The following is an 18691-nucleotide window of genomic DNA, read 5'->3' on the forward strand; positions in this document are numbered from 1 at the left end:
CCGGCCCTCCTGCCGTGGCCACGCAGCCGGCACCGCTCGGGGTGTCAGGGGAAAGTTTGGCAACTCCGTGCACAGCCGGTGACAACCTCCTGGCTCCAGGAGCAGCGTGCGCCAAAGCCTCCTGGCAGCAGCCACCGGCTCCCAGGGAAGGAGGAACTTCCCCATCTGAAGAAGTGATCCCCATGCAGAGGAAATTCCTTTTTGCCTGAGCCAAATGATTTCTGAACTTGGGAGCATCCTGTGTTGCTCCTGCCATGAGCCCTCAGCCCCCAGCACATTGGGCAGCTTTTGGGAAAGGAGGAAGAAGAGGGGGCAGCGAAGGCACCAGGCTGTACCTCTGGGTCTAGGCCTAGTCATGAGTCCCGAGATGCTGCTACAGCACAGAGCTGCCAGGGGGACGAGGAGGGTGCATGGGGTGAGCGCTGCGCATCTGCTTTTATTCATTACCCCGGGCTTAGTGCGCCCTGCGCGCCGCGCGGCACGGCCAGATGGGCCCTGTTTACTCTGCTAGTGCAAATGTAAGGAGAAGCGATAAAAAGCAGCCGGGCGGCTTCTCGGTGAGTCTCTGGTAAACAACTAAGTGGTGTCCTGGGTGATGGGCACTTCGCAAATAGCAGGCAGGTTGCTGAGCATCCAGCCCAGCGCCCGGAAGCGCTTTGGGGCAAAATCCATCTTTAGCGGTTTGGCATAGCCCAGCCGTGGAGCCGTGGTGCCCGATGCCCGTTTGGGCTCATTAGATGCCGTGAGCAGGGCAGGGCCGTCGGGCGATGCTGTGGCCTGGGTTGTGCAGGGCCTGTGCCACCCTGCCAGCTGGGAGGTGAGTTTGTGGGGGCTCAGCTCTGCGTGTGGGGATGAAGCACCTGGGGACCTGGCGGTGGCTGGCGGCAGGTTGGCCCCCTGCCTTGCGCCAGCCCTGGCTCTGCCTCTGCCTCCATGGGTTTCACCCTCCTCTGCTCCCAAGGATGCTCTGGGCAGAGGCACCTTTTGCTCTGTGATCCAAGGGCACCTGGAGGCTCCTGTTATAGGAGGTGGCCCGAGGTGCCCCTGGGGCGAAGGCCGCTGGAGCGAGGGGAAGGCAGCGGGTTCGCTTGCTCCTGCCCTTGTCCTTGCTGCCAAGCCTGGTGCCATCGGGGCATCTCGCGTGGGTGGCAGGAGCGAGACACGGAGATGCAGAGCCGAGCCTGGGGCAGGGCACCCCAGCAGTCCGCGCGCGGTGAAGGACAGCTCAGCGTGACCGAGTCCTTTATGAGCCTGTGTGACAGCGCAGGATGGGATGACGCTGGAGAGACCCCTTGGCTCTGAGCAGTGTTAGCTCCCGGAGGGAAAGGAGAAGTCAGTGGGCGAAGGAAGGGGCTGGTGCCTCGTTTGAAGGCAGCCCGGCTGGAATCCCTTCCCAGGCCGGCGGCGAGGGCAGCGCTCCAGTATCTCATGGTGCGGGGTCATTCACCCAGAGGCAGAGAGCATAAGCCAGGAGTCCCCCTTTCACACAGCTCCTCCGTGTCTGTTGACCTTGTCACTAATGATTAAGCCCCCGCAAACACTGTGACCTGTTTTGTCCTAGCTACCCCATGGGTTGCAAGTTTTTCTTGCTCTTTTTTTTTTTTTTTTTCCCCCCACATGTGTCCCTGGTAACTCCTGCAGCTGGACAAAGATGGAGCAGGAGATGCTCCCCTGGTAAACCGGTGTGGGAGACGGTCTAGGAGGACTGAGGCCACAGAGGCAGCCGGGTTTATTTAACAGGGGGTGGAGGGGCTCCATGCAGGCTGAGGATCGTCCCCAGGGCTGCTTTCCAGGGGGAACACGATGCAGGTGCTCCAGGACCAGAGTAATGTCCCCAGCCCTCCCCGTGGTGCATCCCCGTGTTGCACCATGGTGCCTGGGGCAGCCAAGGACAGCGTGTGGCTGCTGCCAGCACCTTGTGGTGGAGCCGGCGGTGGCAGCCAGCAGTGCTCGTGCTCTGCCGCAGGGCGCCGGGGCCATGCCGGGGCTGTACGCACTGGCCACGTGGGCGGCCCTGCCGCTCAAGAGCTCCAGCGTGAAGGCCTGCGCCAACGGCTACTCGCTGGCCATCACCGCCCACCTCATCTACACCAACCCGCACGAGGAACCCGTCGAAGGTAAGGGGGGCGCTTCCCGGGATGCTGCGAACGCCTCCCGGGAGAGGCCGGGCAGCCGGACCCCGCGGCGTTCCTGTTCCTGGAGGCTCAATGCCGCCTCGCAGGCATCTTCATCTACCCGCTGGAGGAGTCGGAGGTGGTGGCGGCCTTCGAGGCAGCGGCGGGCGGCCGGCGGGTGACGTTCCGCATGCAGAGCCGGCGGCGGGCGCAGGGCTGCTGCCTGCAGCGCGGCACCGACGCGGGGCGCCCGCGGTGCTGCGAGGGCGGTAAGGACGGCGCGGGCGGCCGCGCGGCGCGGGGAGGCCGCCCGCTCAGGCGCCGTCTTGCCCCCCTCGCAGGCCACCTGGTGCTGGACGAGGCGTCCGAGCGCCGCACGTTCGCCATGGGCACGGGCGCGCTGGGCCCCGGCGCGAGCGTGGCGGTGCGCGTGAGCACCGCGCGGGAGCTGCCCACGCTGCGCGGCGGCGCCCTGCGCCTCGCCTTCCCCGCCGTGCTGACGCCGCGCGTCGCCGCCGAGCGCGGGCCCGCGGGCCTGTGCGACGACAGGTTGGCCCTATGGTGATTTTCACGGCTTCCTGAGTCTCTGCCGGGGCGCGGGGGAAACGCGGGCGGCCCCGGCGCTGCCTCATCCTGGTTCTGCCCCTGCTCCAGCCCCACGAGCTGCTTCAGGGGCCCTGGCGCGCGGAGCGAACCAGTGGCCGGCGCGTCACCCCAGGACACCGACGTCCTCCGCGGGCTGCCCTGCAACCCGTTTCCCTACGAGTTCACCTTCGAGCTGCTGGTGAAGGGGCCCTGTTTGCTAGCAGGTAGGATGGGACCATCCCCATCTTTATTATCTCTGCTCTGCAGTGGGGTGATGAGCGGGGGGGGCGCCTGGATTTCTGGAGGAAATGAGCCCACCTGCCCCAGCGGAGCCGGGCGGGTAGGCTGAGACCCGCCTCCAACTCAGTGCACATGTGGTGGCACTTCAGCTGCCGGCGATCAGTGCGCACGGCTGCTTGCTTCCCTCGGAGGAGGGAGAGGCAGCTGCAGAGGAGAGCAGGGGAGGCTGGTTGATGTTCCCTGGACGCAGCCGTGGTTTTCCCCTGGGAGGCGGCGGGGCGGAGGTTGCGGTGCGGGCACAAGGGACACGGGCGCTGTGCCGGCAGGCCTGGAGAGCCCGTCGCACGCGCTGCGCGCCGACGCCGACCCCTGGGCCAGCTCTGCCTCCACCGTGTGCGTCACCCTGGCGGAGCAGCACCGCTTCGACAGGGACATTGAGATCATCCTCTACCCGTGCGGTAAGGGCGCCCGCAAAGGCGGCACCTCTTGGGGAGCTCGGGAACGACCCCAAAAGCCTCCAGGGGTCTTTGTCCCGCGGGAGCCGCGTGGCCGCCCCGGCAGCCCCCTGTGCCCGCAGAGCCGCACCGGCCGCACCTCGTGCTGGAGGAGGGCACCATGAGCTACCCGGAGTACGAGGCGCACGTGCGGAGCCGCCGCGACTACGCCCGCGTGGCCGCCAAGGACGGCAGCGGCGACAGACAGGTACCGGGCGGCGGGACGGGGCGCGCGGCCGCTGCGGCGGGTGCGAGGCTGCCCCTGCCGCCCTGCTCGCAGGTGGCCTTCGTGCAGAAGCGCTTCCACAAGGACATCTTCCCCAACCCCGTGCTGATGCTGAACTTCTGCCCCGCCGCTGAGGCCGGCCCCAGTGACCTGCAGAGCGTCACCCGCGAGCTCCTCTTCCTTGTCGACCGTGCCGGTGGCCTCCACTTTGACGGGCTCAAGGTGAGGGACGGCTTCGGCGCCAGGGCTGCCCCGAGAGCCGCCCCAGCCCCACGCCGCGCTGCCCGGCCCCGCAGGAGGCCTTGCTGGTGGCCGTGAAGAGCCTCCCGCCGGGGACCCTGCTCAACATCGCCGGCTTCGGCGCCGACGTCAAGCCGCTCTTCCCGGCCAGCCGGCTCTGCGGCGACGTGAGTGCTCGCCCGGACCGGCCTCCCCGGCTTTGACCCTCTCCTTGCGCACGGCACCGGTGCCATCGTCTCTCTCCGCGCCGACAGGACACGCTGCGGCGAGCGTGCGAGCACCTCGTTGGGCTGCGCGCCGAGCCGGGCGGCAGCGACCTGCTGGCGGCCGTGAGCTGGGCGCTGGCGCAGCCCCTGCACCGCGGCTACCCCCGGCAGCTCTTCCTGCTCAGCAGCGCCGCCGCCGTCCCCGCCGGCGCCGCGGGCCGCATCCTGCAGCTGGTGCGGCGGCAGGCCAGCACGCTCCGGTACGGAGGGCGCCGGGCGGGAAAAGGGCTGCGGGGGGGACGCCGCTCACTCCCCCGGTGCGGCAGCCGGATGCCCCCTTCTGCATCCCCAAGTGTCGCCTCCAACGCCCCCGCGAGCGGAGCCTGCTCCTCTAGTGTTGCTGGCGGCACGGCTGTTGCAGGGCCTCTTTGCAGCGTGTTGTGCTCTCTGCAGGTGCTTCAGCTTTGGCCTGGGCCCGCGGGCTGCCCGGCGGCTGCTGCTGGGCATGGCTGAGGCCAGCCGGGGCTGTGCCGAGTTCCTCGGGCCAGCGGAGCGGCTGCAGCCCAAGGTATGGACCGTGGGGGGCTGCGGGGCAATGGGGTGGGCGGCCGGGCGCCGCTGTGCCCTGTACCAGTGGCTCCTCTCCCTGCCGCAGCTCATCAAGTGCCTGAAGAAGGCGATGGAGCCGGCCCTGAGCGACATCACCATCGACTGGTACGTGCCCGACAGCCTGGAGGCGCTGCTCTCGCCCACCGAGATCGCCACGCTCTACCCGGGCGACCGCCTCGTCACCTACTGCACCCTCTACAACGTGGCCCGCTTCCGCCTCCAGCGCCTGCCGGTGAGAGCCGGGCCGCGCGCGGCTTCGCGGTGCCGCGTCCCCCGTGGCGCTGATGGCTGTGCCTGCTCCGCGCCAGGGCCGGGGCCGGCCGCGCTGCGGCTCCCGCGGCTCCGCGTTCCCCTCCCAGGAGGAGGCGCTGAGCCCCGAGGGGTCACAGCCGCCAGCGGCCGCCGGAAGCCAGGAGCCCTCCCGAGGCACCGCCGAGTCCTGCGAGGTCTCCCTGGAGCTCTCCGCTGGTGGCACGGAGGAGTCGGAGAGGAGTGAGTGGGGCAGGGGATGCCGGGGTGGCTGGACGGGAGCCACTGGGCTCCGGCTGGCCGTGACGAGGCCGTGCGCCCGCCGGGCAGGTGCGGAGCCCATCTCAGGAGGCGACATCTGGAAGCGGATCTACCAGGCGTCCTACATCCAGGAGCAGTACGTGCTGACGCACTGCTCGGTCAGCACCGACCGCAGCGCCGGGCTGCTCTCCCGCAGCTCCACCAGCAGCGAGTCCACGGGCTCCCGCGACGTGGCCCCTGCCAACGGCACCGCGCCAGCCCCCGCCTCCAGCGGCAACTCGCAGCAGGGCCAGAAGAGCCTGTCCCTCTGCGAGTCCTCCACCAAGTCGGCCCCGCTGCCCCCGGCGCCCGCCGCGGCCACCAAGGTGAGGCCGGTGCGCGGCCAGCGCCGACGGGGTGCCCGTGGGCTGGGGGTCTCTCCTGCTCTAGCCGGGCTCCTGCAGCCTGCCAGCCCGGAGGCTGCTCTGGAGTGCACAGGTCTGGGTTTTAAGTTTCTCCAGCGGTTTTGCCTTATGAGAACTGGACAGCAGGGGCCCTAAGTGCCACTCACCCAGCTCAGCAGGCAGCTGTGGCTGGGGAAAGCCTTAAGCAGCTCCAAGCCCTGCCCGCCCCGTGCTGCGGGGTGCAGCTGGGAAGAGCTGCGCCCGCTCCAGGTAAGGGACCAGCGGCCCCTTCCAGCCCTTGGCCAAAGCCTCCCTGTGCCGCGCTCGGCCGCGTCCCTCCTGCTGCTGGTGTTACCCCAGCCCGATGGTCGCGCTGGGGACGGCCGCTCCCCCTGTGAAGGTTTCGGCTCTGACACCAGGTAAGGCCACCTGTCCCCAGGCACCTGCCACCACCTCTATCTGCGGTTACATAACAGGCACAGCTGGTGGCCTCCGCAACCCAAATGTCACGCGTAGGAGCCTTCCCTGCAGCATAAGCGATCCCCTCCCCACGCACCCGTCGCCTGGGGCCAGCAGTGCTGGGGAGAATGAGTGCTGATGCCCAGCTGCCTGCCAATCCCTTCCCAACATCCAAGCCACGGCCCCTCACTGGATCCAGGATTCCCAATGCACTCCAGTAGCAGCTCCCCAGGGCTCCAGGTCACTTGGCAGTAGAGCGAGAAAGCAGTGAGTGGTTCCTCCCAAACCCAGCTCCTCGCAAGCTGCTCCATTTACATGCAGGTGCTAACTTTCCAGCAGTCACAGTGGTTTCCCTGCTCTCTTCTCAGTGCTCCTGTGCTTGGAGATGTTATTTCAACCCCAAGGTTTCTAGCCGAGCTGTTGCTCGGTGTCACTACCGAGGGCCCTGCTGCTCTGTGCTGAGTGGCTGCAGCACAGTCCATCCTTTAGTAACCAAACCAAGCCTCCCACACCAGTAAAAAGGCACCGAAACCGATCCTGCCTTAATGCCAGAGTGGCTCAAACCCCAGGGACGTTTGCACGCTCATTGCATACTGCAGCAAGCCCTTCCCTGGCGTATGCGAGTGCTGCTGGCACATCTGCCGGCTTTGGGGGCCTGGCCGAGGCTGGACGTCACCTTTTGGGACAGCCTGCGCCCCGGGAGGGCAGCAGCAACCGGCAGGCCGGGAGCCCCGGGAGCTGCAGGCGCCTTCCCCTCCGCAGGTGCCAACGGCCCGGAGCGCCGAGGAGCTGGCGCGGAGGAAGAAGGCGCTGGCGCGAGCGGCCCTGGCCGGCCGCAGCTTCTCCTCGCCGCACGGAGAGCTGGACGCGCACCGGCTCCGCCGGGCCCTCGAGAAGGTGTCGCAGAAGAGGAACCAGTCGCTGGAGGGGAAGCTGGATGAGCTGGGCCCCCAGACGCAGCGGCTGCAGCGGAGCATGGGCGAGTCAAGTGAGCGCTGGCTCCGTGCGGCGGCCACGCGGGCACATGCGTGTCCCTGCCGGGCTCGGGGCGGTCCTGCTGACACCGCACCTCGCTCCCGCTCAGACAACCTGCTCTCGCCGACCCACCTGGACTGGGACATGTTGGTGGAGCCCTCCTACCTCTTCAGCGCGTCCCCGGCCTCCGAGGCGAGGGAGCCCGGCCAGGGCGAGGGCAGCGCGCCCCTGCGCTGCCAGGTGGTGATCCACGCGCTGCGCGCGGGGAAGCCGGTGTCCTGGGAAGTCACGGCCTCGCTGGAAGCGCTGCTCCGGCCCCAGAACGGGACAGGCAAAGAGGAGCCCCCGCCGCGGGTGGGCAAGACGTGGGAGAAGCCGCTGCACCACTTGGCTGCGCGCTCCGTCATCCGGGACCACGAGAACGCGGCGCAGCGGGAAGCGGAGCTGGAGCAGGGTGGGTGCAGGAGCCGGCGCGCGGCCCCGGCCTCCCCCGCTCACCCGCCTCTGACGCCCGTCTTGGGGGCAGGATTCGCCCGCCGCTTTCGCCTCAAGGCCATGCAAACCAGCAAAGCCTGCAACGTGCCTTCCCTGTACACGTGCGCGGTGCCCGTGGACGCCACCACGCGCGCAGCCCTGCCCGCCGCCCTGGAGGTGTGGAGCGCAGGTAGGGAGCGCTGTGCCCTGCACGTGGGGCAGCGCCGAGGGCGCCGAGCCCGGCGCGTCGCCCACGCGGAGCCGGTCTCTCACAGCCAGCTCTGCCGGTCACCCGCGCGCGGCCCCGGCCGACGGCTGGCGCCGCAGGAGCCCCTCGGCAGCCCTAGGCCGGCAGCAGGATGCGGAAGAGCCGGATGAGGCGCTCGGCACCGCAGGTACCAGTCGGGCCCCGTGTGGGGCTCGTGCTCCTGCCTGGCCTCTCCGGGGAGCTGTCTGAGCAATCCCAGGGATCTGGGCTATGCGGAGCTGTGGGCTCAGGGCGCTGCAGGGCCCCGTCCCTGCCTCGGGGAGCAGCGAGCCCGGCCCCAAGGCCCTGGGCACAGGGCAGAGGCACCAGCCGTGGGGCTGCTGGCGGCTCCGCAGCCCTGGCAGCAGCTCTGCGCCGCGCGGGAGCCCCGGCGCCCTCAGGGTTCTCTCGCCGCAGAGCGGGACGAGCCCCCCGCGTCCCCGGGCAGCGCGTCCTCCGCCACCTCCGGCTGGGAGAAGCAGACCAGCGCCAACGGTACATGCAGGGCGGAGGGGTGCTGAGGGTTGGGGGGACGGGGTGGGCGCCTTTGGTGCCAGCGCTGTCCTGTGCCCCTGGGCACCCTCGTGTGCCTTCAGGTGCAGCACGGCCCATGTGCACTCACCCCTCTCCCCCTCTCAGGGCCTCCGACCAGCCCCTCCACCACCTCCATGGGTTCCCAGAGATCCACGGAGAGCGTTGGTGGCTCCAGGTGAGGCTGCCCCGCTCCGGTGCCCAGGGCTGAGGCGCTGCAAGGGGCACGGGGGGGGCACTGCTGCTTGCTGGGCACAGATCGGCCGCCCCAGCACTTCCCTCGGTACAAGGGCTGCTCCAGCCCCTTCCTTGGCGCAGCCTGGCCCAGATCCGGCTCCTCTCTGGAAAAGGCAGCGGAACCACTTGCTCATGGAGCCGGCTGGGCCAGGCCGCTTCCCGCAGCCCCCGTAACGAGCCCGTTTGTGGGGACAGGTCCAGCGTGGGCAGGCGCCGGGGGCCCGGCCTGGCGCTGCTCCCGCACTGCCTCAGCCCGGAGAGCGACTGCGCCAGCAGCAGCGCCAGCCACGACTACCTCCCCCTGGTAAGGAGCGCTGGCCCGTGCTGGGCGCCTTCCCCGCTTCCCTGTGCCCAGCGAGGCGGGCAGGGGCTGCGGGATGGAGCACGGAGACCGCGCAGCCCCTGCCCCGCGTGGCCGCCCACCCGCCGTCCCCGCAGGTGCAGCTGCAGCAAGCGCAGGGCCCCTTCGAGCTCAGCGAGGGCTTCTGCGCCGTGGTGCAGATCCCGCTGGAGCGCCTGCGCCGGGCCTCCCCGTACGCCTCGCACCGCGCCAGCCTCAGCCCGCTGTCCCCAGGGGCCAGGGGCAGCCCCGAGGCGGCGGCGCCGGCTCCCGCGGGCAGCCCCGCGCCCGGCTCGCCGCCCTCGCGCAGCACCTGCTCCGAGGTGCCCAGCGCGGCCGCGTGGGCGCAGGCCGACAGCGGCCACGGCTCCGAGTCCGACACGGGCCCCTCCTCGGCCGCCGCCTCCGAGGCCAGCGTGAACTGGCAGGACGCGGGGCCGGAGGAGCTGGAAGGCGCCAGCTGGGCCACGGCCGTGGCCCTGGCGTGGCTGGAGCACCGCTGTGCCGCCTTCTTCGACGAGTGGGAGCTGGTGGCGGCCAAGGCGGACGCGTGGCTGCAGGCGCAGCGGCTGCCCCACGGCGTGGACGTGGGCTGCCTCAAAGGGGCGGCCCGGCACCTCTTCCTGCTGCTGCGCCACTGGGACGAGAACATCAAGCTGAACATGCTGTGCTACAACCCCAACAACGTGTGACGGGGCCAATAAAGACGTGTGGCTCCGTGCCGCCTGCGCTCGGCCCGTGCTGCCCTGCTCTGTGCTGGGGTCCTCCCCCTTTGCTGCCACCTCTCCCGAGCTGGGAACAGAAAAAAGGGACTAGGGAAAGTCCTGCTGGTGGGACCAGGCTGCAGGTAGGAGCCCTGGGCTGCACCATGATGGTTTAAACCCTAAGGAAAGGGATTTTTTTTGCAGAGCCTCTGTCTTAACTTGAGGCCAGAGGCTGCTCCCCGGCTCCAGGCAGGGCTCTCCGAAGGCTATGCCAGCTCCCGGGCCCCGGTGGCTGCTGGGGTGACCTGACAGGACAACTGTCCTGGCACAGCCACAGCACGAGGACACCGCGGCCGGGACAGGGCACACGCAGCCCCCTTTATTGGAGAAGTCCCTCGGGACACTACCCGGGTGGCCCCAAACTGCCCCCTTCAAGCAGTTCTGGGGCTCGCGGCCTTTCTGGGGAGGCCGAGGGCAGCGTGGGAGCCGGGTAGGGAAAGGTGACCCCGGAGGGGCAGTCCCAGAGGCCAGTTCCCGTGGTCCAGCCGGCGGGGCGCTCACTGCACCTTCCTGGGGAGCGGCGCAGGCCTCCTGACGGGCTCGGCGTCGAGCGGGGCCGCTGTGCCGAGCCAGAGCTGGAGCAGGACGAGGCCGTGGCACACGTGCAGCGAGAGGGAGCTGCACGCCGTGGAGGGGTACGTGTTCCAGCAGAGCTCGATGACGCCCAGCAGCAGCACCCTGCGGCACCAAGAGCTTCAGCTTAGCCCGGCGGCAACGCGGCAGCCCCGCGGGCCGCTGCCCCCACGTGTCCCGGGCCCGGCCAGCACCTACTTGGGCATGTGGGCGAGCTTGGCGGTCGGCGTGCACCACAGCAGGTAGGGCAGCGTGTGGAAGTACCACACGTAGAACTGGTAGTGCAGCGAGCGGCTGCAGCAGACGCCCAGGAAGTTGGAGGAGAAGAGCACGAAGACGATCTGTGCGCGGGCATTAAGGCGACAAACGCAGGAGGCTGCCAGTCACACCCGGCAATGACCCCCCAGCCCTGCGGAAAAGCTGCTTCCCAACAGGTCGGGTTGTTGGGGCAGCTCTGCCCGCTCGGGTGCCGCCGCGCCCGGGATGATCAGGCCAGGCCTCACTGTGGGGCAGGGCTGGGAGCCCAAGGATGCGGAGCCCAAGGTCTCCCCGCCTTCCCCCTGCTCTGGCAAAGGATATTGTTGGCGGACAAGGGAGGGGACGGGGGTTTTCTTTCGGCAGGATCCTTTAGCAGGGTCAGGATGCTCTCTCTGGACCTGCTAGGGAAGTAGAGCTGTTGATCTCAAATGCCACCAGGCTTTTCCACCCCAGCCTTCCCATCAGACACGACCACCCCAAAGGGACAGCAACGTCTCCCAACTCACACCTGCCACTCTGGGGGCAGGAGGGCCGCTGGGCCATGTCCTGTGTCCCAGAGCCTGGTGGCAGGAGCAGCATTAGCAACAGCAGGACATCCTGGGCCTCACCTGTGCCACCGATGCAGGGCAAAGAGCCCCAGGCCAGCCAGGTGAGCCAGGAGCAGCGTGGCGTGGAAAGCGCGATGCTGGAAAACCTCTTCGGGCAGGAAGCGCCAGTTCACCGTCCATTTGAACTGGAACTGGCGGCCCAGGTCGAAGGAGCGGCTGAGGTAGCCCACGGGGTTCACCAGCAGGAAGGGCAGCCCCAGCAGAACCTGCAGGGCACACGGTGGCCCCCTCACAGCAGCCGCAGGCCCCGGCACCCCGCGATGCCCGGCAGCAGCGTGGGGAAGGCCTGGGACAGGCAGCAGCCCCAGGATCAGCGCGTTCCGCAGTGTCGGCTCATGGCACGGGGCCAGGCCGGGCACTGGTGCCGCAGCAAAGCCACTGCCTGCCCCGGAGCTAACGTGTTGGGAGCGGGCAGGGACCCACCTGGAGCAGGGCACAGATGCAGAGCTTGGGGATGCAGCCCAGGAGACCGAAACGCTTGAGGAGGAGGAAGAGAAGTCCTGGCGCGAAGAGCAGGATGTTCATCTTCACTGACACGGCCAGGCTGAGTGGGAAGGAGAGCTGAAGCTATGGCCTCCTGGCGCTGCGTGCAGCCTCCTCCATGAGCCTGAGCCCCTGCACGACCCCCTCCACAGACAGGGTCCCCCCTCCTGCCCATGGCAGGAGCTGCTGGGACAAGGGACCTCGGAGCAACGAGCCCTCCTGCTGCAACGTTGCGGGCCGGGCAAGCAGCGACGCTATGTTCATGATGTCCCAGCCCACATGGATCCTCACCTGAAGATGAGGCAGCCCCAAGACCAGCGCTCGTCCAGGAAGAGGTTGATGGCGAGGAAGAGGATGGCCATGGCGACGGTGTCGTTGAAGAGCCGCAGGACGAAGATGGAGTGGATGCGGTAGGAGGCGCAGCACATGAAGAAGAAAACGTACGGGGGGACCTTGTGGGGACGGAGGGACATGCGGGCACTCAGCACCATCAGCAGCCTGTCCTGGAGCCACCGCTGCTGCCTGCAGCCTCCCGGGAGGCTCGGGGCAGCCTCCGCAGCCCCGCGCTACCTTGTTGGTTCGGCAGTAGATGCGGAAGACGAGCAGCAGGTGCAGGAGGTAGAGGCCGGCAAAGAGGTACTGCGCCAGGCGCACGTCGCTGCCGCGGCCCGTGGCGTAGTAGAGGCCCAGGAAGATGTAGACGAAGCCGGCGGGGTAGCTGCGGAGCGGGCAGTGAGTGCGGGGCCCGGTGCCGTGCGCGGGGCCCGGTGCGCTCGCCCGGCCGCTACTCACACGAGCGGCCCCGTGGCGCCCTGCAGCCGCGTGTAGTCCATGGTGCCGTTGGCGAAGCCCTCCACCTCCTCCATGTAGGCCCGCCAGTCGATCTCGGTGTCTGCGCGCGGGCGCCTCAGCCACGGCACGGGGACGGCGCTGCCCGGGAGGACCAGCGGGCGCCAGCGCCGCCCCAGGCCCCGTCCCTGTTCCCCGTCCCCATCTGAGCCCGTCCCTGTCCGAGCCTCCCGGGGCCCCATTCTTGTCTCATTGACCCCCTCCATGTCCCCCCATCCCCATCCAAGCGCCTCCCCCGTTGCTGTCTGAGCCCCCAGGGCCCCCTTTCTTGTCCCACTGACCCCCATCCCTGTCCCATCGCCCCCTCCATGCCCCCTCGACCCCGTCCGAGCCCCCTGGGCCCCATTCTTTTCCCGCTGAACCCCATCCCTGACTCATTACCGCCCCGCCGTGTCCTCCCGACCCGCTCCGTGTCCCTGTGACCCGCTCTGAGCCCCCCCGGGCCCCGTTCTTGTCCCACCGAACCCCGTCCCCATCCCATTGCCCCCTCTGTGTCCCCTCGATCCCGTCCGAGCCCCCCGGGCCCCGTTCTTGTCCCACCGAACCCCATCCCCGTCCCATTGCCCCCTCTGTGTCCCCTCGATCCCGTCCGAGCCCCCTGGGCCCCGTTCTTGTCCCACCGAACCCCATCCCCGTCCCATTGCCCCCTCTGTGTCCCCTCGACCCCGTCCGAGCCCCCCGGGCCCCGTTCTTGTCCCTCCGACACCCCCGCCCCGTCCTCCTCCTCGTCCCACCGCCCCCTCCGCGTCCCCGCGCCCGTCCCCGCGCGTTGGCTCCCCCGCACGCACAGGGCACCCTGCGGATGACCCAGAGGTTGAGGCCGCCCTCGGCCACGCACAGGCAGGCGGCCACGAGCGCGGTGTAGCGGGGCTCCAGCAGCGCCGCGCGCCGCTCGCGCCAGGCCCGCCGCAGCGCCGCCGCCCCGCGCCCCGCCGCCATGGCCGCCGCTGCCGGCCGGGCCGCTTTGCGGGGCGCACCGCCGGAAGCGGCGCGCGCGGGCGGCATGGCGGGGGCCGGGCCGCGCTACGGCGCGCGCGGCTTCTGGGACGGGCGGTACCGCGGGGCCGGCGGCGCCGCCGCGCGCGAGTGGCTCGGGCCGCTGCGCCGCTTCCGCCCGCACCTGCTGCCCGAGCTGCGCCCCGCCGACCGCATCCTCGTGCTCGGTACGTGCGCGCCGGCACCGCGCGGGGCCCGGCGACACGGCGGGAGCCGCCGCGAGGGGCCCGGTGACACGGCGGGAGCCCCCCCTGCCCGCGCGTGGCCCGGTGACACGGCGGTGACACGGAGCCCCCGCTCCCGCGGAGGTGGGAGCCGCTCCCGGTACCCGGCGGGAGGTGGCGCTGGGGGCGCCCGGGCTCCGCCGAGCCGGGCCCGGTGCCGGCAGCCGGGGGAGCCGGGCTGCAGCCGGGGGTGGGCGGGATTCACCCTGGAACCGGGAATCCCGGCGCAGGGATCGGGGCTGGGGCGGGCGGCGCCGGGGCTCGAAACGTCCCCCGGGGCTGGCGGCGGGAGGGCCGGGGTGCGCGGGGACGGCGGGGCCCGGAGGAGCCGCCGCGCTGGGGTTGGTGACCCGGGGGTGCCGGGACCTTGTGCTGCCGAACCCCGCGGCTGGCCCGGCCCGGCCCGGCCCGGTTCGGTTCGGCCCGTGCGGGGCTGCGAGGGCGTCGGAGCCGCCGCGGGGGCTGGTGCGGGCCCCGTCCCCACGGGCCCTGCAGTGTTTTCCCCTGGCCGCGAGCGGGGAGGTCCTGTCCGAGCCGGGGTTTAGCCGGGGAGAGGGCTATAGGCTCGGTTTAATCCTACCTGGGGCTTTAGCTGTTTCTGATCTGGCCGTTGCCGCAGATTTAACCTGGCAGTTTTTTAATCCGAGTTCTCCCCGGGGCGGGAGCCTCGGAGCAGGTTCGGATTAACGGGGTCTAATCGCCTGATCCTGTTAGCGGATCAATCTGTGTGATCTGTGATTAATAGCATCCCAATCCCCCTTGTCCCCCGGGACCAGGCAGCGCCTGCAGCCCCTCTCTCCAAATCCCTCATGGAGAGGAGCCCCGGGAGGAGCCGGCGGCAGGCGCGGAGCCCTTCCCGGTGCCCGTGGCATTCCCGGTGCCCGCGGCATTCCCAGGCGAGGAGCTCCCGGCTGAGGCTGCCTCGACGGACGCTGCTCCCTCCCCTCCTCCCCGCATCCCTCCATCCTCCCCCGCCGCTGCCTCCCGGTTAAGTCCTGCCAGATGGTGCCGGGCTGCCGTAATCTGCTCATTTGCCAGTGGCCTCCGCTGCCGCGCGGCAGCCCCCGCGGCCCCACGGGGCTCCCGGGACGGCGCCGGGAAGGGGGGCAGCGCCGGAGGGGCCCCTCTGCTGCCATATGCTGCAGAGCAGGGGGGGACGTGGGGCTGCCCTCCGTGGCTTCCACGTCTGGAGCCGCTCTGCGCTTCCGAGGGGGTCCCGCTCCGGGGGGGATCCGGCCGCGGGATCCCCGCGGCCGGATCCCCCCCGGAGCGGGACCCCCTCGGAAGCGCCTTGGGTGTCCCGTGGAGGCCTTGCAGACACCCGCCTGGCATCAAAGCGGTGAACAAGACCTAGAGCAACGTCGTTAATTAGCAGCACTTTGGCACTGCCAGCCGTGCAGTGACCCCCCTCCCAGTGTCTCCCTAGGGCTCCAAGAGGGTGGCAACAGGGCTCGGGGTGGCGGGGAGCCCCGTGCCCATCACGGCTCTGCCCTTAGAGCCGCGTGGGGCTCTGTGGGGCTGCCCGGCGCCGCCGTCCGAGCGCTGCCCGTGCCCCCCGGCAGGCTGCGGCACCAGCGCCCTGAGCCACGACCTCCACGAGCTGGGCTACACGGACATCACGAGCATCGACTTCTCGCCCGCGTGCATCGAGGCCATGCGCGCCCGCTACGCGCACTGCGCCGGCCTGCGCTGGGCCGTCATGGACATGCGCGCCCTGCGCTTCCCCGACGCCTCCTTCGACGTGGTGCTGGAGAAGGGCGCCCTGGACGTGCTCCTCGTGGGCGAGAAGGACCCGTGGCGCGTGTCGGCGCAGGCCACCGCGGCGATGCACCGCGTGCTGGCGGAGGTACGGCGCGCGCGGGGCTCTCCTCGGGGACACCCCCCCTTCCCCCAGGCTGCCACCTGCCCCGAGGGACCCGCTTGTCCCCTCGGGGGTGCAGAGGGACCCAGGTCCTGTTGCAGGACAGTGGGTGGTGGCAATTCCCCCGTTTGCAGCCTGACTGTTAAGGGGCGTTACCCAGAGCTGCCCCTTCCCTGCAGGGCCGCAGGGGGGGCCTGGGTCTGCCCGGGGACATCAGGGCACCGCGGGGAGGGGGCGGCGGTGGCCCCGGGCAAGGTGACAACGCTGCGTTAGTCACCGCCCTGCGGCTCCCGGCTCATTAGCCGGGGACCCCGCGTTGTCCGGCTCGGCGTTGCCGTGGAAACCCTCGTCCCCATCGAGCAGCTCCGCTGCGTTGCCACGGGGACGGGCGATGCCTCCGGCCCCGATTAATTGGCAGCGGTGGCGGGAGCCGCATTGAGCGTCCCCCCCTCCCCGCTCCCTCCATCCCTCCCTCCTCCGCGCCGCAGGGGAACGGCCGGCACCGAGAGCCGCGGTGCCGGCGCCCACCTTCGGGGCGGGCGGACGTGTCCGCGTGGGCGGCACCGGGGCCGGGGCTGTCGCCGCGTCCCGGCTGTGCCCTGCCGGGGATGCTGCCCGTCCTTGTCGTTTGGGAACGGGGAGGATTTAGCCCCCGCCGCCTTTAATCCTCTGCTCAATCCCTGCGCTCCCTGCGCAGTGCTGGATGCAGCGCTCCCGGCACGGGAACCGCTCGTCCCTCTGCCCTCCGTGCCGGGGCCTGGCATGTCCCCAGCCGCTCTCCACAGAGATGCCCTGTCCCTTCCCGCGTGTTTGTTTCTTTCCCAAGTGGTGGCACCCAGGCTCGTGGGATGCTCCATGAGGGGGGTGTTTTTGTGCCCGGCAGGGGAGTCTTTGGGCCTGCTCTGTCCCTAGAGCCCCCTTTTTCATCTCGGGGGCTCCCATTGGGACCAGGGAAGCTCCGGGGCCCGTGGTGGTGGCTGGCAACGGCGCGGAACCGCTGTGCCGTGACCCGCCAACTGCTGCCCGCAATCCTCTTAGGGCACCGTGCGGGGCTCTCGCTTTAATGGGATCAGTTCTGCTCCCGGTGCCGGGGGGGACGTGAGGCCCGGCACATCCACCCGCCCATGGGGATCCCCAGCCCCGCACGGCCTCGGGGCCGTCCCGGAGCTGTCCCGGCCCTTCCGCTCCATCCCTGTCCCCCACCCGCGCTGACTCCTGGAGTTGGGAAGGTTTTCGGGAGCCAGGGAGATTTTTCCAGCGCCCGTCTCTTAGCAACAGCCGTTGCTGCTCCATTAATGAGCGGCGGGATGTGGGGCGCGCGCCGGGACGCGGGACCGGCACGGCGGGATGTGGGGTGCCCCGCGCGCCGCTCGGCTGCCGTCGCTGCCGCCGAGACCCCTCGTCCCCATATCCACATCTGCCCTCCCGCTGCAGGATGGGGACCGGAGAGGGCGACGCTTCCTGCCTGCCTTCCCCTTTGCCGGGAGGATGCCGAGGTCTCCCGCATGGAGACCCGCGGTGCCTGCTCTGGGCTCCTCTCCCTTCCCCTGCTCTGCCCTTCCCAAACAGGGATCTCACCGTGCGCTTTAGCTCTGGCCCCGGGCCTCGGAGCCCTGCCGCTTCCCGTGGGGATTAACCCAGAGCTCGGGAAAGCCCGGGGGCTCCGTCCCCCTCCCGCGGCTCCCGGGCAGGTCCCGCTGCGGGGGATCCCCATCCCGGCGCGTCCCGGCACATCCCGGCGCGGGCAGGGAGGGAGGGAGGCGCCGGGGGCTGGCTGCTCGCCCCGGCGCTGCCTTTGCATGCCGAGCACGCGGCCGCTGGCCGTAAAAGCCTTTTGACATTGGATAAAGCCAAGCAAGAAAATTGATGTTCTTTTCCATCCTATTAGCGGGGGCTTAGTTCCAGCGAGGAGAAAACGGTGATTAAAAGGGTCGAGTCCTTGGCGATTCGGAGGGCCCCGCTCCCGCCGCGGCGCTGCGAGACGAGGGGGGTCCCGCGCTGCTCTGGGGGCCCCGTGCTTGGGGGGCAGAGGTGGAGAAGGAGGTTTGGGGCCATGGGGGCGCACAGGGGGGTGTCTGGTACATGGGGAGGTCAGACCCTGGGCTGTCCCCAGCGGGCGTCACCGCGTGTCCCCGCTCTTCTGTGCGCAGGTGAGCCGCGTGCTGCGCCCGGGCGGCCGCTTCGTCTCCATCAGCTTCGCGCAGCCCCACTTCCGCAAGCCCCACTACGCGCAGGAGGCCTTCGGCTGGTCGCTGCGGCACGTGGCCTACGGGGACGCCTTCCACTACTTCCTCTACGTGATGCGCAAGGGCGAGCGCCTCGCGTCGCCCGACCTGGCCCTGGGCCGCAAGCTGCACCAGCCGCCCCCGGCGCCGGCCCCCGCGGCCCCGACGCTGCCCCCGGAGCCTGAGGACGAGGACTTTCTGCAGGCCATAGAGCTGTGAGGCCGCTGCGCCGAGCCGTGCCGCGCCGGGCCGTGCCGGGCTGCAGCACCCGGCACCCTAAAGCCTTAAGGAGCAGCCCTGCAGGTCAGCCCTCCCCCGGGGACATATTTGGGGCATGGCCCAGCCCCAAGCAGGGGCGTCAGGGGATGCCATGGATGCCCTGGGAGCAGGACAGGGTCCCGACAGCTGGATGGAGGAGGGGAAATGGGAATTGCCACCTGGGTCCTGTCTCAGGGCCTTGGTGATGGGTTTTTCTTCCCTTCTCCCCCCGTGCCTCTCCTCGGCTCCTCTGGAGCCCAGCCAGGGCTCTGGGCTTTGTGGCTGGTAATGAAACGGAATCGGGTTTAATTCCATCCATCCATCTTGCGGGGGACCTGCTCCCGCCTCCCTCCTCCGCCTGCCTCCCCGCGCGCCGCCCGCGCCGGCTCCGGCGGAGGCTCCGCGGCAGTGCGGAGGCGCGGGAGGCTGCGCTGGGGCTGCTCCCGCCCTCCTTCCCTCCCTCCTTCCTTCCCAGCTGCGAGCAAATCCCGCTCCGGCCGCGCAGGATGCAAGCGCGGTGCTGGGGCAGCGTCCCCCTCTCCTGCAGCACTTTTGTGTCACCCCCCCAGGACTGGGACACAGGGTCCTGGGCTCTGCAGGAGCCTTTCCCTCCCCGTGGCAAATTGCGGTTGATCCCTCCTTTCCGTGCCCGGCTTTGCTGCGGCGCCACGGGGCTGGGGTTGACGTGTCCCCCTTGCTGCCCGTCCCCTTGGTGCTGCGAT

The 18691-nt window shown here is 70.0% G+C and overlaps 3 protein-coding genes across 3 annotated transcripts; 2 read left to right on the plus strand and 1 right to left on the minus strand.

Annotated features, from left to right (window-relative positions):
* The first annotated feature begins 1973 nt into the window (after positions 1 to 1973).
* On the plus strand, positions 1974 to 9562 carry VWA5B2 (von Willebrand factor A domain containing 5B2). Its single transcript, XM_088523945.1, has 22 exons — positions 1974 to 2117; positions 2222 to 2383; positions 2456 to 2675; positions 2769 to 2923; positions 3266 to 3397; positions 3517 to 3641; positions 3714 to 3881; positions 3956 to 4066; positions 4154 to 4365; positions 4559 to 4673; positions 4761 to 4946; positions 5023 to 5206; positions 5294 to 5589; positions 6619 to 6685; positions 6755 to 7054; positions 7151 to 7495; positions 7568 to 7705; positions 7791 to 7910; positions 8180 to 8257; positions 8402 to 8471; positions 8726 to 8834; positions 8969 to 9562. Exons 1-22 carry the CDS (start codon positions 1979 to 1981, stop codon positions 9560 to 9562), a joined length of 4026 nt encoding a protein of 1341 aa, XP_088380071.1. The 5' UTR covers positions 1974 to 1978.
* A 569-nt stretch (positions 9563 to 10131) lies between these two features.
* On the minus strand, positions 10132 to 13346 carry ALG3 (ALG3 alpha-1,3- mannosyltransferase). The gene is made up of 9 exons (XM_088523812.1): positions 13194 to 13346; positions 12349 to 12448; positions 12127 to 12274; positions 11848 to 12008; positions 11497 to 11617; positions 11074 to 11279; positions 10786 to 10863; positions 10406 to 10549; positions 10132 to 10312 (listed from the first exon to the last, which is right to left on the minus strand). Exons 1-9 carry the CDS (start codon positions 13342 to 13344, stop codon positions 10132 to 10134), a joined length of 1290 nt encoding a protein of 429 aa, XP_088379938.1. The 5' UTR covers positions 13345 to 13346.
* A 62-nt stretch (positions 13347 to 13408) lies between these two features.
* Positions 13409 to 17930, plus strand: EEF1AKMT4 (EEF1A lysine methyltransferase 4). Its single transcript, XM_088523813.1, has 3 exons — positions 13409 to 13568; positions 15188 to 15471; positions 17637 to 17930. The coding sequence occupies exons 1-3, from the start codon at positions 13409 to 13411 to the stop codon at positions 17928 to 17930; spliced, it is 738 nt and encodes a 245-aa protein (XP_088379939.1).
* Positions 17931 to 18691: the final 761 nt, after the last annotated feature.

This window comes from Tinamus guttatus, unplaced genomic scaffold (assembly GCF_059628265.1).
Source record: "Tinamus guttatus ecotype Peru unplaced genomic scaffold, ASM5962826v1 Tinamus_guttatus_pri_ptg000198l, whole genome shotgun sequence".
In the NCBI taxonomy this organism is placed as follows: Eukaryota; Metazoa; Chordata; class Aves; order Tinamiformes; family Tinamidae; genus Tinamus; species Tinamus guttatus.